This window comes from Talpa occidentalis, unplaced genomic scaffold (genome assembly GCF_014898055.3).
Source record: "Talpa occidentalis isolate TD23 unplaced genomic scaffold, MPIMG_talOcc4v2.1 talOcc4.3, whole genome shotgun sequence".
In the NCBI taxonomy this organism is placed as follows: Eukaryota; Metazoa; Chordata; class Mammalia; order Eulipotyphla; family Talpidae; genus Talpa; species Talpa occidentalis.
In genome coordinates this window covers 34,304,044-34,330,406 of record NW_023603184.1, presented here as the reverse complement: position 1 = coordinate 34,330,406, position 26,363 = coordinate 34,304,044, and the positions used below count along the sequence as shown (strand labels likewise).

General features: G+C 43.3%; 2 protein-coding genes across 2 annotated transcripts; both read right to left on the bottom strand.

Moving 5' to 3' along the window:
* Window positions 1-11,510: 11,510 nt before the first annotated feature.
* On the bottom strand, window positions 11,511-12,434 carry LOC119254607 (olfactory receptor 2D3-like). Its single transcript, XM_037521709.1, has one exon. It carries the CDS (start codon window positions 12,432-12,434, stop codon window positions 11,511-11,513), a length of 924 nt encoding a protein of 307 aa, XP_037377606.1.
* Window positions 12,435-18,304: 5,870 nt separating this feature from the next.
* LOC119254964 (olfactory receptor 2D3-like) lies at window positions 18,305-25,886 on the bottom strand. Its single transcript, XM_037521989.2, has 2 exons — window positions 25,874-25,886; window positions 18,305-19,253 (listed from the first exon to the last, which is right to left on the bottom strand). The coding sequence occupies exon 2, from the start codon at window positions 19,235-19,237 to the stop codon at window positions 18,305-18,307; it is 933 nt and encodes a 310-aa protein (XP_037377886.1). The 5' UTR covers window positions 19,238-19,253; window positions 25,874-25,886.
* Window positions 25,887-26,363: the final 477 nt, after the last annotated feature.

Here is a 26,363-nt window from a genome sequence, read left to right as displayed (position 1 = left end):
AATAACCAAGTGGAAACTGTAGTGTAAAAAAAGTCCTTCATGATGGCTAATTCAAAGTATTTAAGAAGTATTGAAGGGCTATTTGAAGGAAACTATGACATATGACCTCTGAATAAATGAATAGACAAACTGATTTTATGAAAGGACAACATACATTTATAAAGATAATTATTTCATTCAAATTAATCCATAAGGTCACTGAAATTCCAACATAGTTCACAGAATTTTTACAAGGGAATTTTATTAGCTTATTCTAGATTTTATGCAGATGAGAAAATTTTGAAAGAAAATAAAATATGGAGGAAAAAAATGAAGGAGTAGAGAAAATATATACTACCAGATATAAAATATATTGTAGATTTCCCTCCCTTATTAATGCATCATATACAAGCAGAAAAAATATTTGGCCACTAAAAATAGAACTGAAACAGATACTAGTATGTGTGAAAATTCAATATAGGACAATATTAACATATTAAATAAGTATTACTTCACAAAAAATATCAGAAAATTTCTTAATCTCTTTAGAACATTATGTATAAGAGTATAAATATGTATATTTATACACATGTATGTTAAGGAATAAATAATAGTAATCCCAAAATTCATTAATAATCTAACTTTTTAAAACATTAAAGTTTTCTATAATTAGGTAATCTATTGTTTTAACTATTTATTATTTATTTTTCTTGTTGTTATCTAATTTTTGGTTATAAGTTTTCCTAATGTGTGCACAACACACACACTCAAAAGAAGTCTTAACAAATACATTAAAGGGCCTCCCTGGTGGTGCAGGGGTTAAAGACAACACTATGAAGTTATCTGTAGTCACTGCAGCACAAGTTCGATCCCAGCCAGCCAGGGAGGTGACCCACATAGTGTGGCAGATCTCTCCTGTCTTGCCTGCTGCTCCCCTCAGCAGTGTATTTTAGCCAGTCTGTCTGTTCTGCTCCCTACTCTGTCTCTGATGAATCCTCTCACCCTCCACACCTCTGGCCTGTATCCCAGCTCTTGTATGCATAAATAAATAAATCTTATAAAAAAGTAAAATCACCTAAACCTGTCTCTAAATCACTAAACTTTGATTTTTCTTCTTCTACATCCCATGCAAGAAAACACATCACCAAAAAAATGTAGTCCGTACCACTCTATAATTGTGTGGCTCCTTCAAGTCACCTTCATCTTTCTTGTAATTCTTTTCAAATTCTTTGAGTGTTTTGCTTTATACCAACACACAAATCATATATTCTCATCTCTTTCCTAATTTTTTCTCAGTTTCAGTAGAAACTAATCTGTAGCTCTGCATAGTTCACATTCCTGCACAGGAATATTCTAGGCTCTCTGACATTAAGCCTCCATTACTTGCCCAGTCAACTATAATGCAATCAGTTTCTTAAATTCTTTATTTAGTCTCCAGGGTGGAATTGACTGCTTTCTCCACAATGTACACAGATTGTGCACTCACATCCTTCCTTGCAGTTGTTACACTGTCTTTTAATTATTTGTTTACACGTTTGTCTCCCTGGGCTGGGTTGTTTCTTCAAGGAAATAAAACTGTAGCACTAATCTCTGTCATCTATCTATCAAAAGTAGGAGTTTGTGAGTCCCATGAAACAATAAATGGACTCTTGCCAACATTCCACACTAGCACATTAGCACACGGCACAGTCAGCCTCTCAAGAAAAACATGAGTGAGAAGAGAGAGCTGAATTGACTGCTGAGGTGTTGAAATCTGACCTGGAGTAGGGAAGGTCCTGGCTTAGACACTCACAGGATTGATCATTGGGTGCAAGAGAGAGAGAGAGCACTGACTGCCAGCTAGACACAAAGGAAGAAGGGAGGTGGGGCCAGGATAGCAGGTGCCAAGATACCAGGGTCTATGGACCCCTACACAGAAGAGCATACACTGTCTTGTGGGGTCCTCCAGGCATGTCTGACCATGAGAAGATCTACCCGAGCACCTCCTGGTGGTGGTCAGGCTTCCTCCTGGCCTTGCCCTCTCCCCATGTCCAGACTAAAGTGGCTAGAAGGAGTGAGGAAGGAGGTCCTGAGGGAGAGCACCAGAAAGCCAGGGGTAGAGGAGGCTCCCTAGATTAGACTTGGGTGCAAAAGGAGAGGAAGAGGGTGTCCATAGCCCTTGCACCCTCTCACCTATGTCGGGCCAATAGCTTAATCCTCCTCGGAGGATATGCTGAATAGGATTCATGCAACTATTTCTCAAGAGAAACAGAAAAAAAAAAAAAGATAATTGGCATTCTCTCTACAAGCCAGATGGAAAAGAGAGAGAGGAAGGCAAAGGCCAGCAGAGTCAAGATTTCAGAAGGAATAAAAGGATTAATTCCCCCAGATCATCTACTCACTCTTATCTGGAATGCTTGCATGAGACAAGCACAGGGCAGTGGGTCGGTGATGAAGGGTTAAATTAATGAATGATGGACAGCTGGCTTCTATGATCTGCTGATCCACATCCTTAGAGGCAACCTCCACTGCAGTTTATCAAAGATTATGAAAGTGGGGACATTGTGTGGGTTATGAGTCTTATTATATCCCTAGACAAGGAGCACCATTTTATTAAAATCCCAAATTCACCAAGGAACCAGTCTGAGGATTTTCCTGTAAGGAATCCTTTAAACCTGAAGTCCTAAGAGCTATTGTAAACAAGCCATTCCCTGGAGCAATCAGTGCTGTTAATTTTTTTTTTTTCCTTTCTTTCTTCAATGAGATACCCTAGGGCATTTTTTTTTTCTTTAATCACAAAATGAACTATCTGAATCTCATCTTCTGATCTCAGGGATTACACTAGTACTTTTTAAACCAGTCTAAGAACTTCTGGGATCATCACATATAAGTCAGAATCTTTTTTTTTTTTTTTTTTTTTGTTTGTATTTATACAAGCACTGGGTACAGTCAGAAGCGCGGGAGGGTGAGAGAATTCACCAGAGCCAGAGCGGGGAGCAGAGCAGGCAGAAGGACCGAAGTACACTGCTGAGGGGAGCAGCGGGCGGCAGGAGAGGTCTGCGCGCCATGTGGGACCCTCCTCTGGCGGCCAGGGAGCAGCCGGGGATCGAATCTTCGCAACCCAGTGCTCAACCGCTGCGCCACCGGGGAGGCCCTAAGTCAGAATCTTTTAAGTAGAGGTTTCAATGATCCTGGAAACATAAAAATCAGCTAGCAGGCTTATTCTGCATACCTTAGATGATGCCCCATCACTCTCCCCTCCTCCCCCAAGAGTAACTACTGGGATTTTAAAACACCTTTTTGCAATTGTATTCAAAATGTTTTATTTGTAATATAAAACCAAACTGGGTGTACCCATTGTAGTTTGTCACAACTATTGAAGATTTTATTGCAGTAATGGAAATACAGAGAAGTAAATCAAATAGCACAAAGCCATATAATCAAGTACAAAAGTGAATTCTTAATTTTGCCACCAAACTTGCCCTTTTTTTTAGTTTTTCCCATCATCCCAAGTGGTATCAGGTCAAACACTTATAGATATATCTGGTCTAATTCTTTATTTAAAGGAATTGTTTCATTGCTGATTTTCTGAGTGGTTGACGATGTCCCTTTTGGAGTTATTGGTTCAGAGTGGGGTCCTTGGGTTCACTCTAGGAAAGGTTTTGTAACAGGGTGGGCCCCAGGAAAGAGGAGGTTCCAGGTTTCCTGCCCCACCCAAAAGCAGGGTGGAGTTGAGCAGAGAGATTGTAACAGGGTGGTCCCCAAGAAAGTGGACCTTTCCAGGTTCCCTGCCCCATCCAATGGAGGGTGGAGTTGAGCAGGGAGAGAAGAAGCTGCAGAGGAGACTGAGGAAGGAAGGAAGCAGGATGGAGAGCCAGAAGTGTTAGGGGGAAAGGATGTCCTGAGCTAATTCCATACAGGACTTGTGGACTCCACCCCCACTCAAGACCAGAGCCATCAAGACACTGGGTGTAAGGGCAGGAATGACCACAGTGCAGGTTTTCTGATCCCATGCAGACCGGGTAAAGGAGGAGTCAGAGTCCTCAGTGGGTTTTTGCAGGTTTTTTATTGGGGTTCACCAGGCATATGGCAGGCAGGGGTGCTGGGGGGCCGGGAGGCTGGCAGGTCTCCCAGCCCCCAGCAAATCCTCACTCTATCTGGGCTCTCTGGCGTTCTCTGCTTCTGCTGCTTCTCCTCTCCTTCTCCTTCTCTCTCGGCTTCTCTTTCGGCTTCTGCTGCTGCTGGGGTCCCCGTGACGCCACCCTTAAAAAGCACAGTTCTTAGCCCAGGTGAATCCCATCTACCTCTGCCCACACCCTATTCCAGGTGCCCGCCATCAGGCATGCATTCAGGACCGCAAGGATCCATCATCTATCCTGATGGCGGGAGGGCAGAAAAGCCTGACATTTTTCCTTACCCTACACTGGGAAAGACAAATCCCATCACCACCAAAGAGAAGGTTGCTGGGACCTAAGGGTGGAGTTAAGCAGCCAGGTTTGGTATAAAAACCAGACACGTGGGCCTTGGGGTCTCTCTCTCGCTCACCTCCTGATTTCACGGCTCCTGGCTCACGGCCAGCTCTCAGAGTGCCATTTGGGATTCCAGATCAGTGGATGGGGTAGGACGCATTTAGGACTTTATCTCCCACTTTTCTCCCTGAGTTGTACATTTCTTCATTTGCCCTTCCCTTGTGAAAAAACCTTTTATTAACCTTTCGTGTGTGCCTGCAGTAGAGCATTGATAAGTCCTTTTAAGTGAGAGGGTGAAGATCATATGTTTTGTGTTGATGTGGTGGATGGCAGAACCTATTTAGAGCAGGCAGGTTTGCGGGGTCTGGGGTATCTCTCTCCCTGTCCTGTAACAGATTTGGTGCCTGTAGGGGGCAGGAATGGACACTGTGCAGGTTTTCTAGGATCCCATGCAGACCAGGTAAAGGAGGAGTCAGAGTCCTCAGTGGTTTTTGCAGGTCTTTTATTGGGATTTACCCAGTACACAGCAGGCAAGGGTGCTGGGGGGCTGGGAGGCTGGCAGTCCTCCCAGTCCCCAACAAGTCTTCACTCTATCTGGGCTCTCTGGTGATCTCTGCTTCTCTCTCGGCTTATGCTACTTCTTTCTCGGCTTCTCTTTCGGCTTCTCCTTTGGCTTCTGCTGGTGTCCCCGTGACGCCACCCTTAGTCTCAGCCCAGGTAAATCCCATCTACCCATGCCCACACCCTACTCCATCAGGCATGCCATCAGGCATGCATTCAGGACCTCAAGGATCCATTATCTATCCTGATGGCGGGAGTGTTAGGGGGAAAAGGATGTCCCAAAGCAAATTCCATACAGGCTTTGTGTGGACTCCACCCCCACCCCAGGTCAAAGCCAAAGACACTGGGAACTCCAAATCCCATCACCACCAAAGGGAAGGTGGCTGGGACCTGAGGGTTGTACATTTTCCTTATTTCTTTTTCTCTTGTAAATAAACCTTTTATTAACCCTTTTGCGTGTGTCTGTAGTAGAGTATTCATAAGTCCCTTTAAAGCGCGCGGGTGAGGACCCACAGCCAGGAACCCGTTTAATATCGGGGTTGCTCTATAACAGGAGGGCAGAAAAGCCTGACATTTTTCTTTACCCTACAGTGCCCATTGTAGGGCATGGGCTGCCCCTTTCCCTGCCCTGTAACAGATTTGGCACCCATCATGATTTAGGACAGAGCCATCCATGGTTAGTCAGCCCCAAGGGAAAATTGGGCTTCCCTATGGCACTGGCTACCATAAGCACAAATGTGATTTTTGGTTTCTCTAGTGTGTTTATTTCATATGTAGATTTGCTGTTGAAAAACTGGCTTGGGCTTTGTGAAGATTCTGTGTGTCTGTGTGTAATTTGTTTGTAGTGACTTGCTAAGACATTTGATTTTTGGAAATTGTTCTGTGCAACAGTTTTACTCAAAACATTAGGTAGTACGTTGGACCATGTGGCCAGATCAAAGATGGCGTCTGAGGCCACTTTGAAGTCTCTTGTAAAAAACTCAGAGGTTCTTATTGCTAGGACTTTGGACCATTTTTCTTTTTGTGATCTCTGCTGTCTCATTAGCATTTCTAAAGGCATTAATGATTCTTCAGTGATCTGTTGGTTTGTCTCCCACTCCTTCCTGACCTCTGCCTGCAAGTTGCAAGCCAACTGTTTAAATTAGCAAATGTATGCCTGGGTGTTAAAGAGTACCTTTAAGCAGTAATTGTTGATAGTCTTGATGGATTCTTGGAGATAACTTGAATTTTTGCAAAGTCTGGATCGGAAAAATTAAAAAGATTTTGTCTGAGTCTGAAAGGGTTTGCTGCTGTGAATTTTGTCTACACAATTTGTTTTAGGCATGTGTAGGGTAAGGTAAAAAGTATCAGGCTTTTCTGCCCTCCCGCCATTAGGATAGATGACGGAACCCTGTGGTCCTGAATGCATGCCTGATGGCGGGCACCTGGAGTAGGGTGTGGGCATAGGTGTATGGGATTCACCTGGGCTAAGACTGGGCTTTTAAGGGCGTCACCACGGGGACGCCAGCAGAAGCTGAGAGAAGAAGAGAAGCAGAGCGGCGCCAGAGAGAGCCCAGATAGAGTGAAGATTTGCTGGGGGCTGGGAAGAATGCCTCCTGGACCCTCAGCACCCCAGTCTGCCATATGCCTGGTAAATCTAAATAAAAGACCTGCAAAAACCACTGAGGACTCTGACTCCTCCTTTACCCGGTCTGCTGGATCAGAAAACCTGCTCTGTGGTCTTCCTGTCCCTACAGCATGTTTGCCATTTGAATACTGGATTTGTTCAATTGCTGGTGTAAGACAAGATTCTAAGTTTCTGCTTTCCTACTGAGGAAGATCTGTTGTGGAAAGCACTTTTTATGGTGCATCAAGTAACTGTACCGGGTTTTCATACCTGTGTTACTGTTGTCCCTCCCTGGTGTGGGAGAGGTGTAGTCTGTGCTTAGATGTTGAATCTGCTCTTTCAGCTTCTGTCCCAGAGCAGTTAACAGAAGTAAGGAGATGACTCCTTTTAATTGAAAGTTAATTGCTGCTTTTTTGATTTTTCTTTTTCTTTTTTAAAGATTTATCTTATTTATTTATCTTATTTATTTATCTTATTTATTTATTTATTTATTTATTTATTTATTTATTTATTTATTTATACAGGCACTGGGTACAGTCAGAAGTGCGGGAGGGTGGGAGAATTCACCAGAGCCAGAGGGGAGAGCAGAGCAGGCAGAGTCATGAAGTACACTGCTGAGGGGAGCAGTGGGCGGCAGGAGAGGTCTGCGCACCATGTGGGATCCTCTCCCAGCAGCTGGGGATCGAACCGGCGCTGCAGAGACTGTGGGCAGCTTCGCAGGGCAGCACTCAACTGCTGTGCCACTGGGGCAGCCCTGTTTTGCTTTTTTCAGGTTCTGTTCCAGGAAACCCAAGTATTGCCAAGTATTGCTTGGTGGCTAACAAGAGATGACTCCTTTTGCTTAAAAGTTATCTTGATTTTGCTCTTTCAGCTGCTGTACAGAATATCCCAAGATTGGCTTCTAATAAAAAGTCTTAAACACTGAAAACACTAAAATGATATACAAGGTCATGTAACTCTTATGATTATTAAACCTTTTTCCTCCTATTTCCAAAGCCTTAGGTTTGTAGGCTGACAACTGGAAACTGATTTCTGCCATGAACACTCCACATTTTTTTTGGCTTTGATATTTTTTTCTAAGCCTATGGAGTAAACTGCAGTTACATAAGCTATTCCACATGGCATAACTAAAAGAACTGTCTTTGTCTACATGTTGTATGTCTGTATGTCCTTGTGTCTGTCTTGGCCTCTAGAGGTTGAAAAAAAAAATTGGTATACATGGTGCCTATAGACACAGGGAAAAAAAGTCTCCAGTTATGAGGAAAAACTAAAGGTTATGGCTTGATTGTCAACATTGTACTACTGAACTAAGCCAGTGCCTTCATAGAGATTGAATATTGTTGTTGCTGTTTTCTGATGTTTATGGCAAAGCTTCCCAGAAATATAGATTCAAGTAAAAATTTGGTAGTCTGTCATTTGGTTGATCTAAGGAAATTTTGTGGAACCTCAGTAGATCTCCTGAGATACTCCACAAAGTTTCTCCCTTTTCTCCTGGGAAAGGCATTAGATGAATTTGTCCTATTTGGTTTAACTAGTAGAGTGAAACTAGAAGGGAAGCATTGTCACTTGGGAAGATGGTAAAACTTTGACATGTACAGAAATGTTACCATTGGTTTTCTAAAACATGTATACAACCTCTCAGTACCTGATATGTATGTAAATTGTCAGTGGTGATTGTCGCCTTGTCATATTGTATACTTAAATTGTTTGTCATCTAGGGAAATTGTTTCTTTCATCCTTAAGTTTTTGACTTCCTCATTACTTTCTCAGGAACGTATTGTGTAGTTTTCTAAACGTCTATAGCGGGCCTCCCTGGTGGAGCAAGGGGTTAAGCACAGCACTGTGAAGGTATCAGCAGCCTCTGCTACTCGTCTGCTGCTCCCCTCAGGAGTGTATTTCAGTCAGTCTGTCTGTTCTGTTCCCCACTCTTGTCTCTGGTGAATCCTCTCACCCCCTGCACCTCTGGCCTGTGCCCCAGTTCTTGTATGCATAAATAAATCTTAAAAAAAAAAAGTCTATACCTGTGTGATTCCATTATTCTGCTATAATATTTTTCATCAAGGTCAATATTGACCAAATCAAGTCATTCAATAGCATTTTATCAGTACATATAACTTGGACACATTGGAAAAATCTTTACTGGGGAGGTCCTCTCCTCTTGCCACCTCTGACAGTCTTTTTTTTTTTTTTTTTTTAATAGAGGCATGTTTTTATTTATTTGTTTGTTTTGTTTATACATGCACTGGGTACAGTCAGAAGCGCGGGAGGGTGAGAGAATTCACCAGAGCCAGAGCGGGGAGCAGAGCAGGCAGAAGTGTTATAGGACAGGGAGAGGGGCAGCCCAAACCCCGCAAACCTGCCTATTCTAAATGGGTTCTGCCATCCGCCGCATCAACACAAAACATATGAGACTTTAATGAAAAGGAACTTTAATAAAACTAGGAAACCATACAGGAAAGGCAAAGAGTCTAGTTTCTAAATGAAGCACCCAAAGTTACCCGTCCCCTCGTGGGTAAAAGTCCATCCATATGGGATTGGCCCAGAGCAAGGCCCCAAAGCCTGCCACAAGTCTAAAGCATCTTCCAGTGGGGACCCACAGCAAAGGGTCACAAACAACCAGACAAGCCTGGAAGGAAAAGAGCAAAATCAACATCAAGATAAAAGCTGCCATTGTCACCTCCCCACGGGTCTCACCCACATCTGTGTCACCCCGTCCACGACCAAAAGACAAGCGCAGTTTCTTCACGTGTCTCTAGGCTCCATGCGCCTCCTCCAAGTCTCCTTGCTCCATCCTGCTTCCTTCCTCCGTCCCTTCCTGCAGCTTCTTCTCTTCCTGCTCAGCTCCACTCTCTCTTGGGTGGGGCAGGGAACCTCCCCCTTTCCTGGGGACCACCCTGTTGCAGAGGGACTGAAGTACACTGCTGAGGGGAGCAGCGGGCGGCAGGAGAGGTCTGCGCGCCATGTGGGACCCTCCTCTGGTGGCCGGGGAGCAGCCGGGGATCGAACCGGCACTGCAGAGGCTGCGGGCAGCATCGCAACCCAGCGCTCAACCACTGCGCCACTGGGGAGGCCCATCTCTGACACAGTCTTGATTGGCTTCTCTTCATCCACCTTGAAATGATGGCAACTGCAAGGTCTGTTTTGTATTCTTTCCTTTTCCAACATCACATCTCATTTGGGATCATACTACAGAATTACCACGGGATATTTTGCAAAACAGATGTACTGCGCCCATCTCTGCTACCTTGGTGGTCCACAGGAGGACCAGGCACCTGGATTTTAATCTAACTCCTTTAAGAAAGGCATGCATTTCAGCATAATATTTTTAGTGTTCCTAAGAACAACGTGGGACTTGATATGAATGGAGATTCCCGAGAAAGGCTGACCTACACCATCCTATGATGAAATTTTTTTTAAAAAGATTTATTTATTTATTTATTTATTTATACAAACACTGGGTGCAGTCAGAAGCACGGGAGGGTGAGAGAATTCATTACAGCCAGAGCGGGGAACAGAACAGGCAGACCGATGAAGTACACTGCTGAAGGGAGTAGCCGGCGGCAGGAGAGATCTGCGCGCCATGTGAGACTCTCACCCGATGGCCGGGGATCAAACCGGTGTGCCGCAGAGGCTGCGGGCAGCTTCACAACCCAGCACTCAACCGCTGCGCCACTGGGGAGGCCGTGATGAAATACTTTTAACAAAACCCAAGAACCATTTTAACTCATACTATGCAAAATTATGGTTTATATTGTAAATATATTACCAAGGCATACAACAGTGTCCCAGCTCTCCTTTTAAAAATTGTATTCTCTTTTTTCATCAGTGTCTTGTTAAGGCCCTAATCTTTAGCATTTTCAAAATTGCATGATGGGCAAATTCTTCAGTTTTTAATTAAAAGCATTTCTCAGTCTAGATTATTATCAACAATATATCTAATATATTAATGCTATACATACTCAAAAAATTTTTATTTGTTGAACACATTTGTTTAAATGTGTTCTCTTTTAAAATTCAAAAGTTTTTCAATTTATTTTTAAGACCATGTAAGAAACATAACATTAAAAGTTTATTTTTGGGCCTCCCCGGTGGCACAGCGGTTGAGCACTGGGTTGTGAAGCTGCCCGCGGCCTCTGCGGCACCAGTTCGATCCCCGGCTGCTCCCCGGCCACCAGAGGAGGGTCCCACATGGGCGCAGACCTCTCCTGCCGCCCGCTGCTCCCCTCAACAGTGTACTTCGGTCCTTCTGCCTGCTCTGCTCCCTGCTCTGGCTCTGGTGAATTCTCTCACCCTCCCGCGCTTCTGACTGTACCCAGTGCATGTATAAACAAACAAACAAACAAATAAAATAAATAAATAAAACATGCCTCTATTAAAAAAAATTTAAAAATTAAAAAAAAAACAGTTTACTTTTAATGTCCAATAATTAGCACCTGGGATAGATAATAATCGTTCAAATGGATTTGATGAATGTGTGCAATAATCAAAGGAATTACTCCCATTTGCCAGAATTTTTTTTCATATGTGTGATAGTTCATTTGCTTATTTGGCTGCTTGGTTTCTACTGTATGGTTGTATATACACTCTGTTCATAAAATTCCCTTATTACTTGTATGACTTGGAGAGTAGTAGCTGTGTTTATAAATACATTTTCCTCTCTGTCTCTTTTTCTTTATTCTTTCCTACCTCCTTTGTTCCTTTACTTTTTCTCCTTCCTTCCATCTTTCTTTCCTGTCTTAACTTTCCTTTCTATATTCCCTCCCAGTATACATCAAGGTGCAATTTGTAAATTACCTGAGAAGAGATATGGGGAAATGAGAGAAGGAAGAAAAAGGTGGACAAATATGATGAAAATAAGTAAAATCAAAAGAAAATAAGAGTGTTGTCAAAATCAGAGATCCCCAAGTTCAAAAAGACTATTTTGCTAAAATTTTCCTGAGAGCCCCCTTAACATCCTTGTTCCTGAGACTGTAAATGATGGGATTTAGCATGGGTGTCACTGCTGAGTAGAACACAGAGATCATTTTGTCCTTTTCATTCATTATCTTGGTGTTTGGCCTCATGTAGGCAAATATTGCTGAGCCATAGAAGAGGATGACAACAATGAGATGGGAGCCACAGGTAGAGAAAGCCTTGAGCCGGCCCTCCCCCGACTGCATCCGGATCACAGTGGAGATGATATTCCAGTAGGAGACCAAGATCAGGGAGACCGGCGCTAAGAGGATGACCACCCCCATGGCAAAGATGGCCATTTCTGTGCTGTAGGTGTCAGCAGATGCCAGCTTTAGGAGGGCAGGAGGCTCACAAAAAAAGTGGTTAATGATGTTGTTACCTCGGTAGGGGAGACATAATGTGAACGTGGTGTCCACCAGAGACACAAGTGCCCCACTGACCCAGGACCCGACGGCCAGCTGGACACACACCCAGTGGGTCATGATAGTGGAGTAGTGCAGGGGCTTGCAGACAGCCACATAGCGGTCATAGGACATCACTGCCAGCAGGGCGCACTCCGTGCATCCTGTTAGAAGTAAAACCACTATCTGTGTTGCACATCCAACAAAGGAAATGGTCTTCCTCTTTGCCAGGAAGTGGACCAGCACCTGGGGGACTGTGGTGGTCGAAAAGCAGAAATCAGCAAAGGACAAGTTTCTAAGGAAAAAGTACATGGGTGTATGGAGTCTGGAGTCCACATGAATGAGCACGATGATGAGCAGTTTTCCCAGCACAGTCAGCAGGTAGATGACCAGGAAAAGGAAGAAGAGCAGGATTTGTGTTTGTGGATCCTGTGAAAGGCCCAGGAAGACAAATTCAGTCACATGGCTTTGGTTGTCTTCTCCCATGAATATCAATGAATATGACTATTCTTCATAGGGCAGCAAAAGAAAAGAAAGAATAGTTGTCAGTTACTTTTCTTAAAATTTGATTAACTTAGTTATTTTATGAACCAGAATCCAATAGATTTTTATCTATTAGCACTATACATGTCAGAAAACAGTGTTCTCTTTGCATTTAGTATTTCTTCCACTTGAAAATAATTTCAGATTTGATAAAATGGTGGCATTTGGGACAAAGTCAATGTACCTCAAGGTGATTATGTTGAGTGAAATAAGTAAAAAAGTGAAGGACAGATATCAGATGGGTCACTCATATTTAGAATATAGACATCTGAAAAAAGCATATATACACAAAGAATAGTGGGGCTAAATCTTGCACTCAGCAAAAAGAATATAGTGGTTACCAGAGAGAACAGGGAGAAGAGAGGAGAGAATGGGATGGGAGGCTGATGGGGATTGGGAACAGGGCTTCTTGCGGAAGATGAAACATATATATATAATATATAATATATATATTTGGTGTCACAGAACATGAAATACAGAGAAACCAAAAACAAAAAAGACTGGGTAATCTGTGTAGTTTTAACACCACCGTCACACACACACACACACACACACACACACACACAGAGAAAAGTACAAAAAGAGAAAGATAAAGCACTTGATTTGAGGGGAAATAGGAAGCACCAATGGCTCTGCATGAATAATATAAATGCTTCTGTTACCAAAAAGTGCATATAAATCAATAAATCAAGCTGTGACAATTGACAAATCACGTCAAAAACAAAGTTTGGTTATATCATTTATCATACAGAATACATCCCATACAATTAATGATGTGTGTCTGCATTACACTCAGACACACATGTACACATATTTACAGAACATTAGACATTTAATTAAGGAGATTAACCTTTGGCCTCATGTGGTGGAAGACTTTTCTGTATAACAACAAAAGTTCAAACGAGAGAGAAAATCATTGATACATTTGACTGCAAAAATTTTTTACATAAAAATGTGTATGAACTACTAGATAGCAAGGAAACACAATTCAAAACCACAATGATACATCATCTCCCACCTTTTAGGGTACTATTATCAAAAAGACAAAAAATAACAAGTGTTGACCAGATTGTGAATAAAGGGAATCCTTGTATCAGTTGGTTGGAAGCAATTGGTAGAGGTATTATGGCAAAGTGTGAAAGTGCCCCCCCAAGAAACTAAAACTAGAACTACATTTGATTCAGCATTTCCAAAAACAAACTTTGAAAATATGGAAAAAAATGAAAACAACTTATGTGTACATCAACAGATGAGTAGACACAGCAGGTATGACAAACAGAGATACAGAAAGAGAGTGATATCCTCAATGAGTTATTAGTATTCAGTAAGTGTACACACATATTAATATGTTATTAGGCTCTGAAAAAGAAGAAAATCCTGTAATTTGTGATATGAATGAAGCGGGCGGACATTATGCTAAGTGAACTAAGTCAGACACAAAAAGTCACATACTAAATGGTCTCACCTATATATAGAATCTAAATGTTAAACCTCACTGAAGAAAAGAGTAGAATGCTGGTCACAAAGGATTGGGCTAGGGAAAATGAGGAGTTATTGATCAGATGGCACAAAATCTCACTAATGCAGGATCGGTGATATCTGGAGATCTAGTGGATGGAAGGCTAGCTATAGTTATTAGATCTAAATTGTTATAATCAAAACAATTTATAAAGAAAAATCATATGAGGTGATGGATGTTAATTAACTGGTAGTCATTTCACAATGTACATATATACCCAGACATCACACTATATACTTAAAAGTATGCAATTTTATTTTGTTTATGCCCCAGTAAAGTCAGAGAATAAACCTCTTCATTTCCAAAAAACAAAATTTGAAAATAACAATAACATGGAAAAGTAAATCTGAAACATGTAGCAAATAAGGATTAATATCCTTGCCACATAAAATGTAAAGGTAAATTAATAGGAAAATAAATTATGAATACTGCAGGAGAAAATGTGTGTACATGAATTCAACATTCATAAATAAATTGCAATCTCAGTACAAACAAAGGCAAATAGAGTAGATGCCTTTTTGCTCACCAGATTGGCATGAATGTTAAAAATTTATAATATTCAATAATAGCGAGTGTTTCTATTGATAGAAATAAGTTATTAATGAAATGAAAGACAGTGTGTGAATAATTGGAAAATTCATTCACACTTGTGACAACAGCTGTTTGGGAAATTTTGGAAAAAAACAATTGTGTTTCACCCAAATAAAAATACTTTTTTCCCCTCTGAGGCTGATAAATCAAAATCTCCTGATTGCAGAGAAAATATCCTGCTTGGGAAATCAAACGCCCTGACTTAAGTTGCCTTGACTGCCAAACACAGCCTGGGACCTGGAAATACAAAGCTCTTCACATCCCTCACACTCCTTCCTTTCTAATATGACCACAGCACTCACACATTCCACATGTCAAAATATTAGGGTGCTAACCCGATAGCGTATTCCCTCGATGGCCATCTCATGCAATAAACTTCTCCATGTAAAGACATTTCTCACGGTTCAGAGTTTGCCTTTCTTGGCAAGAGCAAAAGACCCTGTTGGTTGGTTGTTTACATCTGCATGATCACTGGCTGCAAGAGAGTGAGTGCACTGACTGCCACTCACAAAAAAGGGGGAATCCAGGGTGGCAGGTGCCAAGACACCAGGGTCTGTGTACCCCCATACAGAAGAGCGTACTCAGCCTTGTGGGGTCCTCCAGGGATGTCTGACCATGAGAAGATCTACCTGAGCCCCTCCAGGTAGAGGTCAGGCTTCCTCCTGGTCCTGCCCTCTCCCCGTGTCCAGACTGAAGTGGCTAGAAGGAGTGAGGGAGGAAGTCCTGAGGTAGAGCACCAGACAGCCGGGGCAGAGATGGTTATAGTCCTAAGGCTGATAATCTTTGTGTGCAAAAGAAGAGGCAAAGGGTGTCCACAGCCCGAGCACTCACTCTAGTGTGTCAATAACTTAATCCCCCCTCAGAGGACTTGCAGAACAGGATTCATGAGACTATTACTTAGGAGAAACAGCAAAAATAGAATATATATTCTCTCTAGAAGCCAGATGGAAAGAAGAGAGTGGAAAGCCAAGCCCAATGAGCAGAATCACCTTCTCAGAAGGAAAAGAAGGATTAATTGCCCCTAGTCATCCACCCAAGCTCACCTAGGGGGCCAGAGGAAAATGCAGGGTCTTGGATGAAGGAAGGAAGGTGTGGCTTTTAAGATCTGCTAATCCACATCCTTAGAGGCAACCTCCCCAGCCATTTACTAAATAATATGAAGGTTGGGACATTCCATGCATTCAGAGTCTCATTCTATTCCAAGGACAGAAGCCCCATTTTATTAAAATCAAATTCACTAAGGAAGCAGTCTGAAGAAGTTTTCCTGGAAGGAAGTGTTTAAACCTGAAGTCCTAAAAGCCATTGTAAACAAGCCATTCCCTGGAGCCATGAATGCAGTTAACATTTTTTAAAGTTTCTGCAGTGAGAGTTCCCTGGGGCATTTTTATTGTGTTCACAAACTAAATTAACTGAATCTCATCTTCTGATGTCAGGAAATATGCTACTATTTCGCAAGCCAATCTCTGTGTGTGTGTGTGTGTGTGTATGTGTATGAACCTGTCTTAACCATCAAGTCTTTGTTGCAGCACTTAACATTCTGGGGCAAGGAACGAGAATCTCCTCCTTTTGTGGAGTTTACTCTTGAGACTATGTGTGAACTTACAGCATTTCTGATTTTTCCTCATATAACATGGGTAGGGGTGTTTCTGTTCCAGTGCTTCACTCTCACATGCCTGCACTGCTGTTCCTACAAGATAGTCAGAGACAGGAAAAGCCCAGCATAACCTCTAGGGCTTCACCTCCATCCCCACAGTCCTCATGAAGGCCACCCTCTCTGCCCTGGGCTGCTGCAGTAGCGCTCACCCTGACTGATTGCTCTGATCCTCCACGGTGCCACCTACAACCCACTCTGCAAGCAGCAATCAGGGGGATCTTTTCAAACTATGATTTCAGAAATGACTTTCTCTGAACATAAAATAAAATCATCACTTTTTGAGGATTGCCAATCAGGTAATAGATTGAGTTGTGTCATGCAACTAGCATTGGACACTCAGGAGAGGCCATGGACTTGACGATACAGTAGCCAGAATCGTGGCTGACACGGTTCACTAATAACATGACATTTTGTGTCATTCTTGATACTTCCTGAAGGCCATTACTGAGTTAGCCTCATTCTTCCCTGGAGACAGGAAAGCTTGCAAATGACTGTGTGATGATGGGTGATGATCAGGGGATACATGTAAGTGTTGAGTGAAGTACATGGTCACGGGCATGCTTGTGTCAGGAGGAAGGGGACCCTGGGGGCTAATGACAGGGCTGTGAGGGTCCCAGCTGTGCTTTCATGGCTCAGCAGCCCTGCACCATGGAAAACTGGTAGTGATTCCACAACCAGTGAGGTGTTGGGCTAATTCCCATTCATTTCTGGGTTGGACATATTTAGTTGAGGGCAGGGGAGGGGACAGCAATGGATCTTCAGAGAAAGAGGCATGCACTGTGCAAGCTTAATATTGGTCAGAGGCCATTGCCATGTCACTGTGGTGTTTCCACTGCAGCAGAGGGTGATAGCAGTCAGTTCAGGAGTCTTTCATCCCACAACACAATCTCCATTTTTGGGATGGTTTCATATTTGTCAGCCATTCTCTTCTTTTTTTCCAAGGAACTTCAAGGGCACTGGCACAACCAGCCTGCAGAAAAGTGGAGAAGACGTGCCTGAGCAAACACTGTGGTGTGTGGTGTCACCCGGGCTTGTGACCTGAGAGTTCTGGGCAAGTGGCTTCTTGTCTTGTTCCTTTGAGCCACACATTGTCTTTTAGAAAGAAGAGAGTTTCATATGTCAAAATGTTTTCTGGAATACATTCTTTACCTTGTTGTCTAAGACCACATAACTTTCTCTTCCCAATGTATAGTAGAATTAACTCCAAGAGTGCTTGGGGACACCTTAAAAATGAAATATAAAACCAAAACAAAATAGGGCCTCCCTGGTGGTGCAGTTGGTTGAGCACAATGCTGTGACGTTGTCCGCAGCCTCTGCAGTGCCAGTTCTATCCCCACCGGCTTCGGAGCAACCCACATGGTGCAGCAGACCTCTCTTGACTCGCCCGCTGCTGCCCTCAGCAGTGTACTTCGTCATTCTGCCTGTTCTGTTCCCTGCTCTGTCTCCAGGGAATCCTCTCACCCTCCTGCGCATCTGGCCTGTATCCCTGTTCTTGTATAAATAAAATAAATCTAAAAATAAAAAATAAAAAACAAACAAGCAAAACAAAATACAAAGCTTACCATAAGAACATTAAAAATATCATTAACACTTTCCCTCTGGCAATGGAAGAGTCTAACATAGGGACATTATCCAAGACCTGTGTGTACCTCTAGGTCACGTTGGCAGGGAATAAGCCCACAAGCATGAGTGGAGAAGAACCAGAAGGAAATATCTTTAGGTGAATATGGATTAGAAAACCAATAGCACATCATATATGAGGATCATCTTTAATGTGCTAATATATTTTATTATATTCATTATCACTTCTTTTATAATACATAAAATCAAAAAATAAAAAGGATGCTTTGAGACTAATAAGTTTGCAACCATAGGGAACAAGCTTGAACAAGAGACATTTGACAATCTGGAAACATCCTGAATGTATAAAGTATCTATATGACTTTACTGATGAAGCAGTCAAAACAAGAGAAATTTGTCGAAGATACTGAAGCACTTTCAAACGTCTTTGTTCTTGTCATTGTATCGCAATATGAAGATCATTGTCTCTCACAGGCTCTGTCTTCCAAAGAGTTTCCAAAATGCCTCCTTCACTTCTTTGTTCCTCAGGCTGTAAATGAATGGGTTCATCATAGATGTTATGACTGAGTAGAAAACAGAGATCACCTTATCCCCCTCGTTCATTTTCTTGGAATTTGGCCGCATGTAGGTAAATATGGTTGAGCCATAGAAGAACAGAACAACAATGAAGTGAGAACCACAGGTAGAAAAGACTTTGAGCCTCCCCTGCCCAGACTGTATTCGAATCACAGTGAAGATAATATTCCAGTAGGAGAACAGAATGAGGGAGACTGGCCCGAGGAGGATTAGCACACCCATTGCAAAGATAACCATCTCAGTTCGGTAAGTTTCTTCTGAAGCCAACTTGAGGAGGGCAGGGGGCTCACAAAAGTAATGATTGATGACATTCTTTCCGTGATATGAGAGACATAATGTAAATGAAGTGTCTATTACAGACACAAACACTCCACTGGCCCAAGATCCCAGAGCCAACTGGACACATAGCCTCTGTGTCATGAGGGTGGGGTAGTGCAGGGGCTTGCAGACAGCGATGTAACGGTCATAGGACATCACCGCTAAGAGGGAACTCTCCGTGCAACCAGCTACTAGGAAAAAAATCATCTGAATTGAGCACCCAGCAAAGGAGATGGTCTTTCTCGTTACCACCAAATGGACTAGCATCTGGGGGACAATTGTTGTAGAGAAACAAAGATCAGTGAATGACAGGTTTTTAAGGAAAAAGTACATGGGCTTATGAAGCCGACAGTCATTTTGAATTAACACGATGATGAGCAGATTCCCGAGCACAGTGAGCAGGTAGACGATGAGAAACAGCACAAACAGCAGCACCTGGGTGTGTTGATCTGAAGAGAGCCCCAGCAGGATGAACTCAGTGAGATAGGTTCTGTTTTCTGTGCCCATTGATGTGTATTCTGGTCTACACATCAGAATGAACAGAACAATCAATATTTGACAATGATGGAGCACCAAATACTGAAAGTGAAGACGTTATTAAAAAATCAAATGCTTTTGATTGGGAAAACATCTTGAAAACATTAAGGCACTTGAGTTTGTAAAGATGCATCCCTATATTCCTCCTGGAGCAATCTGTAAAAGGATGCTATGTTATTACCTAAATGTGAAAAAAATCAAAAGTCCTGTCTCTTAGACACTCAGGCTTTTTCTTCTTGTAGCTTGCCTTTTAGTCATTGGACTCAGCTTTCCTTTCCTCATGAAAGAACCACCACTTAGTTTGTGTTTGCCAGGGATCTTTTTTTTTTTTTTAAGATTTATTTATTTATTCAAGAACCAGGGTACAGGCCAGATGCGCGGGAGGGTGAGAGGATTCACCAGAGACAGAGCGGGAACAGAACAGGCAGACTGACGAAATACACTGCTGAGGGTAGCAGCAGGCGCAACAGGAGAGGTCTGCTGTGCCATGTGAGTCACTTGCAGGCTGGCCGAGATTGAACCCTCACTGCAGAGGCTGAGGACATCTTCACAGTGCGGTGCTCAACTGCCTGCGCCACCAGGGAGGCCCTCCCAGGGATCTTTTATAAACTTACATGTAAGGCAGGAAGTTTAATAGACCACTTTAGATTTCATTATAAGCCACATTCCTGGTTCTTTACTAATCAGAGCATCGAGGTTTGATGGTGTTTTCAAGAATAAGTCATGAGAGAACTTTATGACATGTAGAGTAATGTAAAAAAAAAAAAAAGTATGAGGCTTTTCTGCCCTCCCACCATTAGGCTAGATGAGGGAACCCTGTGGTCCTGAATGCATGCCTGATGGCGGGCACCTGAAGTGGGTACACCTGGGCTGAGACTGAGCTTTTAGGGGCGGCGGCGCCATGACACCAGCAGAAGCCAAGAACGAACAGAAGCCCAGAAGCAGAAGCAGAGAAGCAGAGAGATCACGAGAGAAGGCCAGAAAGCCCAGATAGAGTGAAGACTAGAGTGAAGAGGCCTGCCAGCCTCCCAGCTCCCCCCAGCACCCCTACCTGCCACGTGCCTGGTAAATCCCAATAAAAGCCTGCAAAAGCCACCCAGGGCTCCAGGACTCCTCCTTACCCCGTGTGCTGGATCAGAAAACCTGCTCTGTATCTGTCCTGACCTTACAATTGGCTTAAGTCGGCAAGATGACCCATGCAGATGGGTATGGAGCCCTCCAAAGACCTCAGGAGTAACAGACTGTGTTTGCCTGTGACAACACTGAAGGCGTCATTGTGGCACAGAAGGTGGACAAGGTCCAGGAGCCACGGGATAAGACCATGCCTGGAGGAGGAGACGACCGAGAGGAGCAGCCAACGACCTCTGAGACAGCAAGAATCATCGGGGAAGAGAGGACTGCGATTCGGAGCTCGCCAGTGCTGATGGCAAGGAGAGGCCTAATGGACTTGGACTGATGGACTTGGACTGACAATCCCACCAGAAGGCGGAGGAACTTTGGCAAGTTAATGTAGTTTTGAGACCTTGGGGGAGGAGTGTTTGTAAACCCCCGGAGATGGGAATCTGGGGGTGGCCAGTGGGCCTCAGTGGCCAAAAGCAGCCTGTGTACTGCCCAGCAGCTAGGCAGAGGAGAAAAGCCAATTTTGAGAAGGCAAAAGCTGGTGCTAGGTTGAGAAGACCTGAGCAGCTGTTAAGCAGCCTTAGTATGCTGAGGACCAGTGAGTCTCGTAAAATCTGGGTACAGATTTATGGTCAACTAATCTTTGATAAAGGAGCAAAGACTATGCATTGGAGCAAAGAAAGTTTGTTCAATAAATGGTGCTGGGAAAACTGGGTCGCTACATGCAAAAGAATGAAGCTTGACTACTACCTCACACCATACACAAAAACCAACTCAAAATGCATTAAAGAACTAGACATAAGACCTGAAACCATAAAATACATAGAAGGAAATATAGGCGAAACACTACGTGATATGCACATCAAAGACATCTTTACAGACACATCACCCAAAGCAGTGATAGTGAAGGCAAAGATAAACAGCTGGGACTACATCAAATTAAAGAGCTTCTGCACAGCAAAAGACACAATAACAAAAACAAAGAGAAACCCTACGGACTGGGAGAACATTTTTGCACCCAACACTAATGATAAAGGACTGATCACAAAAATCTGCAAAGAGCTGATGAGACTCAACAACAACAACAAAGAAAATAATCCCGTCAAAAAATGGGCAGAAGAGCTAAAAAGAAACTTCTCTGAAGAGGAAATGCAAATGGCCAACAGGCATATGAAAAAATGTTCAACATCACTTGTCATCAGGGAAATGCAAATCAAAATACCATGAGATACCATCTTACACCAGTGAGAATGGCACATATTGAAAAAACTAGCAACAACAAATGTTGGCGAGGATGTGGAGAAAAAGGAACTCTCCTGCACTGCTGGTGGGAGTGCAAACTGGTCCAACCACTGTGGAGAGCTGTGTGGAGATTTCTGGACCTACTAAACATAGAGCTTCCATATGATCCAGCAATTCCACTCCTAGGTATTTACCCAAAGGACACAGAAACACCAATTCCAAAGAGCACCTGCACCCCTATGTTTATAGCAGCACTGTTTACAATAGCTAAGCTTTGGAAACAACCCAAATGCCCAAAAATAGATGACTGGATCAAGAAGATGTGGTACATATACACCATGGAATATTACTCAGCATTCAAAAAAAATAAACACATGCCATTTGCAGCAACATGGATGGCGCTGGAAGGGATCATGCTCAGCGAAATAAGCCAGAAAGAAAAAGAAAAATACCGGATGGTCTCACTCATAGCAGGAATCTAGAAAACTTAAATAAGGGATCAGGAAAATGAATAAGTATAAGAAAGTGAAAATCAAAATCAACAAACAACTATGAACCCGAGACACTCTATGGGGGGTAAGGGGCGGGGAGGGGAGGGATTGGGGTCAAAATAAGGGGGTTGCAATTGTATGGGGAATATAAAAATAAAATTTATTTTAAAAAAATCACCTGTGGGTGATGCCCTGCTCGTTCTCGAGTGAGGGTGAGGAGCTGAGGAACCTGTCCTTGGGGGACGGGTGGGGAACGTGGTTTGGGGTGGAGCCCAAGCCGAATGCAGAGTTTGGATCCCCGACCCTTGTGCTTGTGCAGTGGGTTGGCTTGAGTGCAGGGGTCTGCGAGTCACATGGGTGGCTATGAAGGCCGAGTGTTGGAGCGACTGCAGACAGAAACCCTGAGGGTTGGCAATTACCCCCAACAGTATAGAATCGCCATTCCCGGAGTGAGTGCATCCTGGGGTTGGATGCTGTGTGTGGCTTGTAGACGAGACTACAGCCAGAGAAGGCCAGGAAGCCTGACGGCTCCTGGTGTGTTACAGTAGATGCCGTGAGTGGTTCCCCTCCCTCGTATGAGCAGTGCCTTTGGCAGCAGAAGTGGTGGATTATCTGCTGGTGCCAATAATTGTCTTTTGCCACTAAGTTGGTGCCTGCCTGGACTTATTTGTGTTCTGTTGTATTACGTATTTTGTTGTTCTATTGTGATTTATATTATTTGTTTTTGTGGGCCATGGCTGCAGTGCTCTCAAAAGAAACATGTGACTTGTGTAGATTGTATGGCAGAAAACCCTGAGGAGGTGGACTGTAGGGTAATGTAAAAGTATCAGGATTTTCTGCCCTCCCGCTATTAGGCTAGATGAGGGAACCCTGCGGTCCTGAATGCATGCCTGATGGCGGGCACCTGAAGTGGGTACACCTGAGCTAAAACTGGGCTTTTAAGGGCGGCGTCACAGGGACGCCAGCAGAAGCCAAGAACTAACAGAAGCAGAGAAAGCAGAAGCAGAACCATGAGAGAAGCAGAGAGAACGAGAGAGAAGGCCAGAGAGCCCAGATAGAGAGTGAAGACTAGACTGAAGAGGCCTGCCAGCCTCCCAGCGTCCCCCAGCACCTCTACCTGCCACATATCTGGTAAATCCCAATAAAAGCCTGTAAAAGCACCGAGGGCTCCAGGACTCCTCCTTTACCCGGTCTGCTGGATCAGAAAACCTGCACTGTGTCCTTCCTGCACAGAGGACTTTATGACAGAAGCCAGGATGGTAGAGTCCAGGACAGATTAGACAGCTCACACCCTAATGTAGGAGGGACAGCCCTTCCTGATGATTGAATGCAGCCAAGATATCTGTCTGGGAATTTGTAGTCTGATTTGGCATAAAAGCTATTCATGCTGCATTTTGCATCTTGATACCTAGTCAGTAGAATATTTGCATCAGTAGGAAATCAGGTAACTTCCCATCCTTTGACTTTAAGCAGACTCACTATTCAATGTCTACACATAGTTGTACCTCAAAAACAAGCAAGCAAAAACATGCCTGGAAACAAGCCACCGAGGAGGAGATTATATAGAGGTAGGAGGGTATTAAGGTCATGGGCAATGGCTGACTAACATCCCTGAGAAGGAAATAGTACTAGTGCAGGGACTGCCCAGAGGACAGAGAGGTAGGGCAGAAGGGGAGCCCATGGCAGTGCCACCTGAAGTCGAGGGAGGGCAAGAACGGTACACTGGTCAGGTTGGTTTTACACACATGTGTGTGTAGCTGGCCTGGCAACAGAGGGAAATGTGGTCAGACCAGGGTGGCTCATCACTGGCTAATGAGAAGACAAGTTTGAGCTGATTTCAAGACCACTGGATGACAGTGAAGTGTCTCTTCATGGATTTCACTCTCGACTGGATTTGAACCTGGGATCAGCTTAACCACAGAGGAAGATCCATGGGCTTTGAGGGAACAGGAAGGCAGCCAGGGAGCACATTGAGGAACTGGCAAGACTAAATGGTGAAATAGCTCATACTAGGTCTATAAAATAATAGGTGTCTATAAAAATAGGTCTATAAAAAATTTCAGAGGTCAGAAGCCAAATCATTATTATGTGTGTGAATTCTTTTTTTTTGTACTTAAGAACTTAATGTTTTTTATTATTTTTATTTATTTGTTTTTCTTTTATTTTTTATATATTTTTACATCATTTTTCATTTTTGCACAATGTGTGCATTTTCATCTTGGTTATAGTCCCCATACAATTCCCACCCCCCACTTGTTTTGATCCTACTCCCTCCTCCCCGCCACCCGGTAGTGCATCTCTGGTTTACAGTTGCTTGTTGATTTTGATTTTTACTTTATTATAGATAGTCTTTTTCCTGGTCCCTTATTTAGGTTTTCTAAATTCCTGCTATGAGTGAGATCATCTGGTATTTTTCTTTTTCTTTCTGGTTTATTTCGCTGAGCATGATCCCTTCCAGCTCTATCCATGTTACTGCAAATTGCATGAGTTTATCTTTTTTGATTGCTGAGTAATATTCCATTGTGTTTATGGGAATGCAGATGGCCAACAGGCATATGAAAAAATGTTCAACATCACTTTTAATCAGGGAGATGCAAATCAAAACTACAAAATTACACCATTAAGAATGGCACATATTAAAAAACTAGCAACAACAAATGTTGGCGAGGATGTGGAGAAAAAGGACCTCTCCTGCACTGCTGGTGGGAGTGCAAACGGATCCAACCACTATGGAAAGTTGTGTGGTGATTCCTCAATCTGCTGAAAATGGAGCTTCCATATGATTCAGCAATTCCACTCCTAGGTATTTACCCAAAGGACATAGAAACATTAATTCAAAAGGGCACCTGCATCCCTATATTTATGGCAGCACTATTTATAGTAGCTAGCTATGGAAACACTTGATAAATATGCCCAAAAATAGATGACTGGATCAAGTGAATTCTTTTGAAACTGGTTTACAACCACTTTAGTTGGTTTTGAAGGTGCAGAGTCCCTCACACACACAGGCACTGCCACATACGTACTTAAAAACTCCAAAGCACTAATATCCTTTCAAAAGCATGGTATCAAATTTGGACAGCATGGCTTTGTTGGTCAGTTTCCTGTAGTGCCAGGGTGGGGAGAGCTCGTGAGGAATCATGCATGATCACCTGGGCTGTGGACAGCATCAGTGGTGATTATTCTATCTTCAGGGGAACTGGAACAGAACTCAATATGTAGCCCTTTCACTTTTTCATTCTTAGCCCCTGGAATGTATAAGTCATGTAATAGCAACTTGAACACTATAGTCCCAGGGTCAGGAGTAACCCACAAACAATGTTAGAACACACTGAGCTCTCAGTATTTTCTACCTCCCTGACAACAGGTGGTAAATTGCAGGACTGTCTCTCTTCCATCTGAGTGAAGCCCTGTGACCCTGGTGGGTGTCACCATCACAGCAGGGAAAGAGAAATAGGGTACAGGAATGAAAGGTCTGAGTACATGAAGTTCTGGGAGTTGAAAAGGGGTCACCAGTTGGAGAGACAATAGATCTTTTCGTTTCTTTGACCTTTCAGCACACAAAGGAACACCTCAGAAGGAAGCAGGTAGGTAGGTTTCTAAGACCCAGGCATCTAGAGAAGATAGAAAAGAAAAGTTCCTTTCCCAAATAGACTGTAGAGTGTGCCTGTAAGAATGGCCCCTTCTCCCAGAACAGACTCCAGAGTGTTGCTGCTGGAGAGTCTTGGCTATTCAGTATTTTCCTCCTTCTTACCTGGGGGCTTGGGATTAGGAAGTCCAGTTGAGGGACTGCACACTGAGGATGGTAGAGTGAAATCCAGGGATCCACGCTGCAGATCCAGAGTCTGCTATGAGTTGCAGGTGGTCATCAGTCCTTTGCCCTCACATCTGAGCACCAACTCACCTTTGCAGTGGGCTCCATTTCAAACTCCGACTGTATTGTTGGAGGAGTCAAGCACTAGTTTTTTGAGAACTAACACTGAATCGAATCCTTTTGTGAGAAGATTCTTGCATGATGAGGCCCTGAGAAATTATGCAAACGGGACCTCCCTAGGGTCTCTCTGGGTCTCTCTGGGTCTCTCTTATCTCCACACACAATGAGATACCATGGGACATGTTGGATTTGTCTTACAACAATAAATCGAATTCTTTAAATCCTTCTAATTACCAAAAGAAAGCCAAGATTCTATGGGCTCTGGTCCTGAAAAGACCCCAGGATTCATCCGTGTCATCCCTTCTCTCCC

What these genes read in the sequence shown, in the direction of transcription:
- LOC119254607 (XM_037521709.1), bottom strand. Translation starts at nt 12,434, where the DNA reads ATGGGAGAAGACAACCAAAGCCATGTGACTGAATTTGTCTTCCTGGGC.
- LOC119254964 (XM_037521989.2), bottom strand. Translation starts at nt 19,237, where the DNA reads ATGGGCACAGAAAACAGAACCTATCTCACTGAGTTCATCCTGCTGGGG.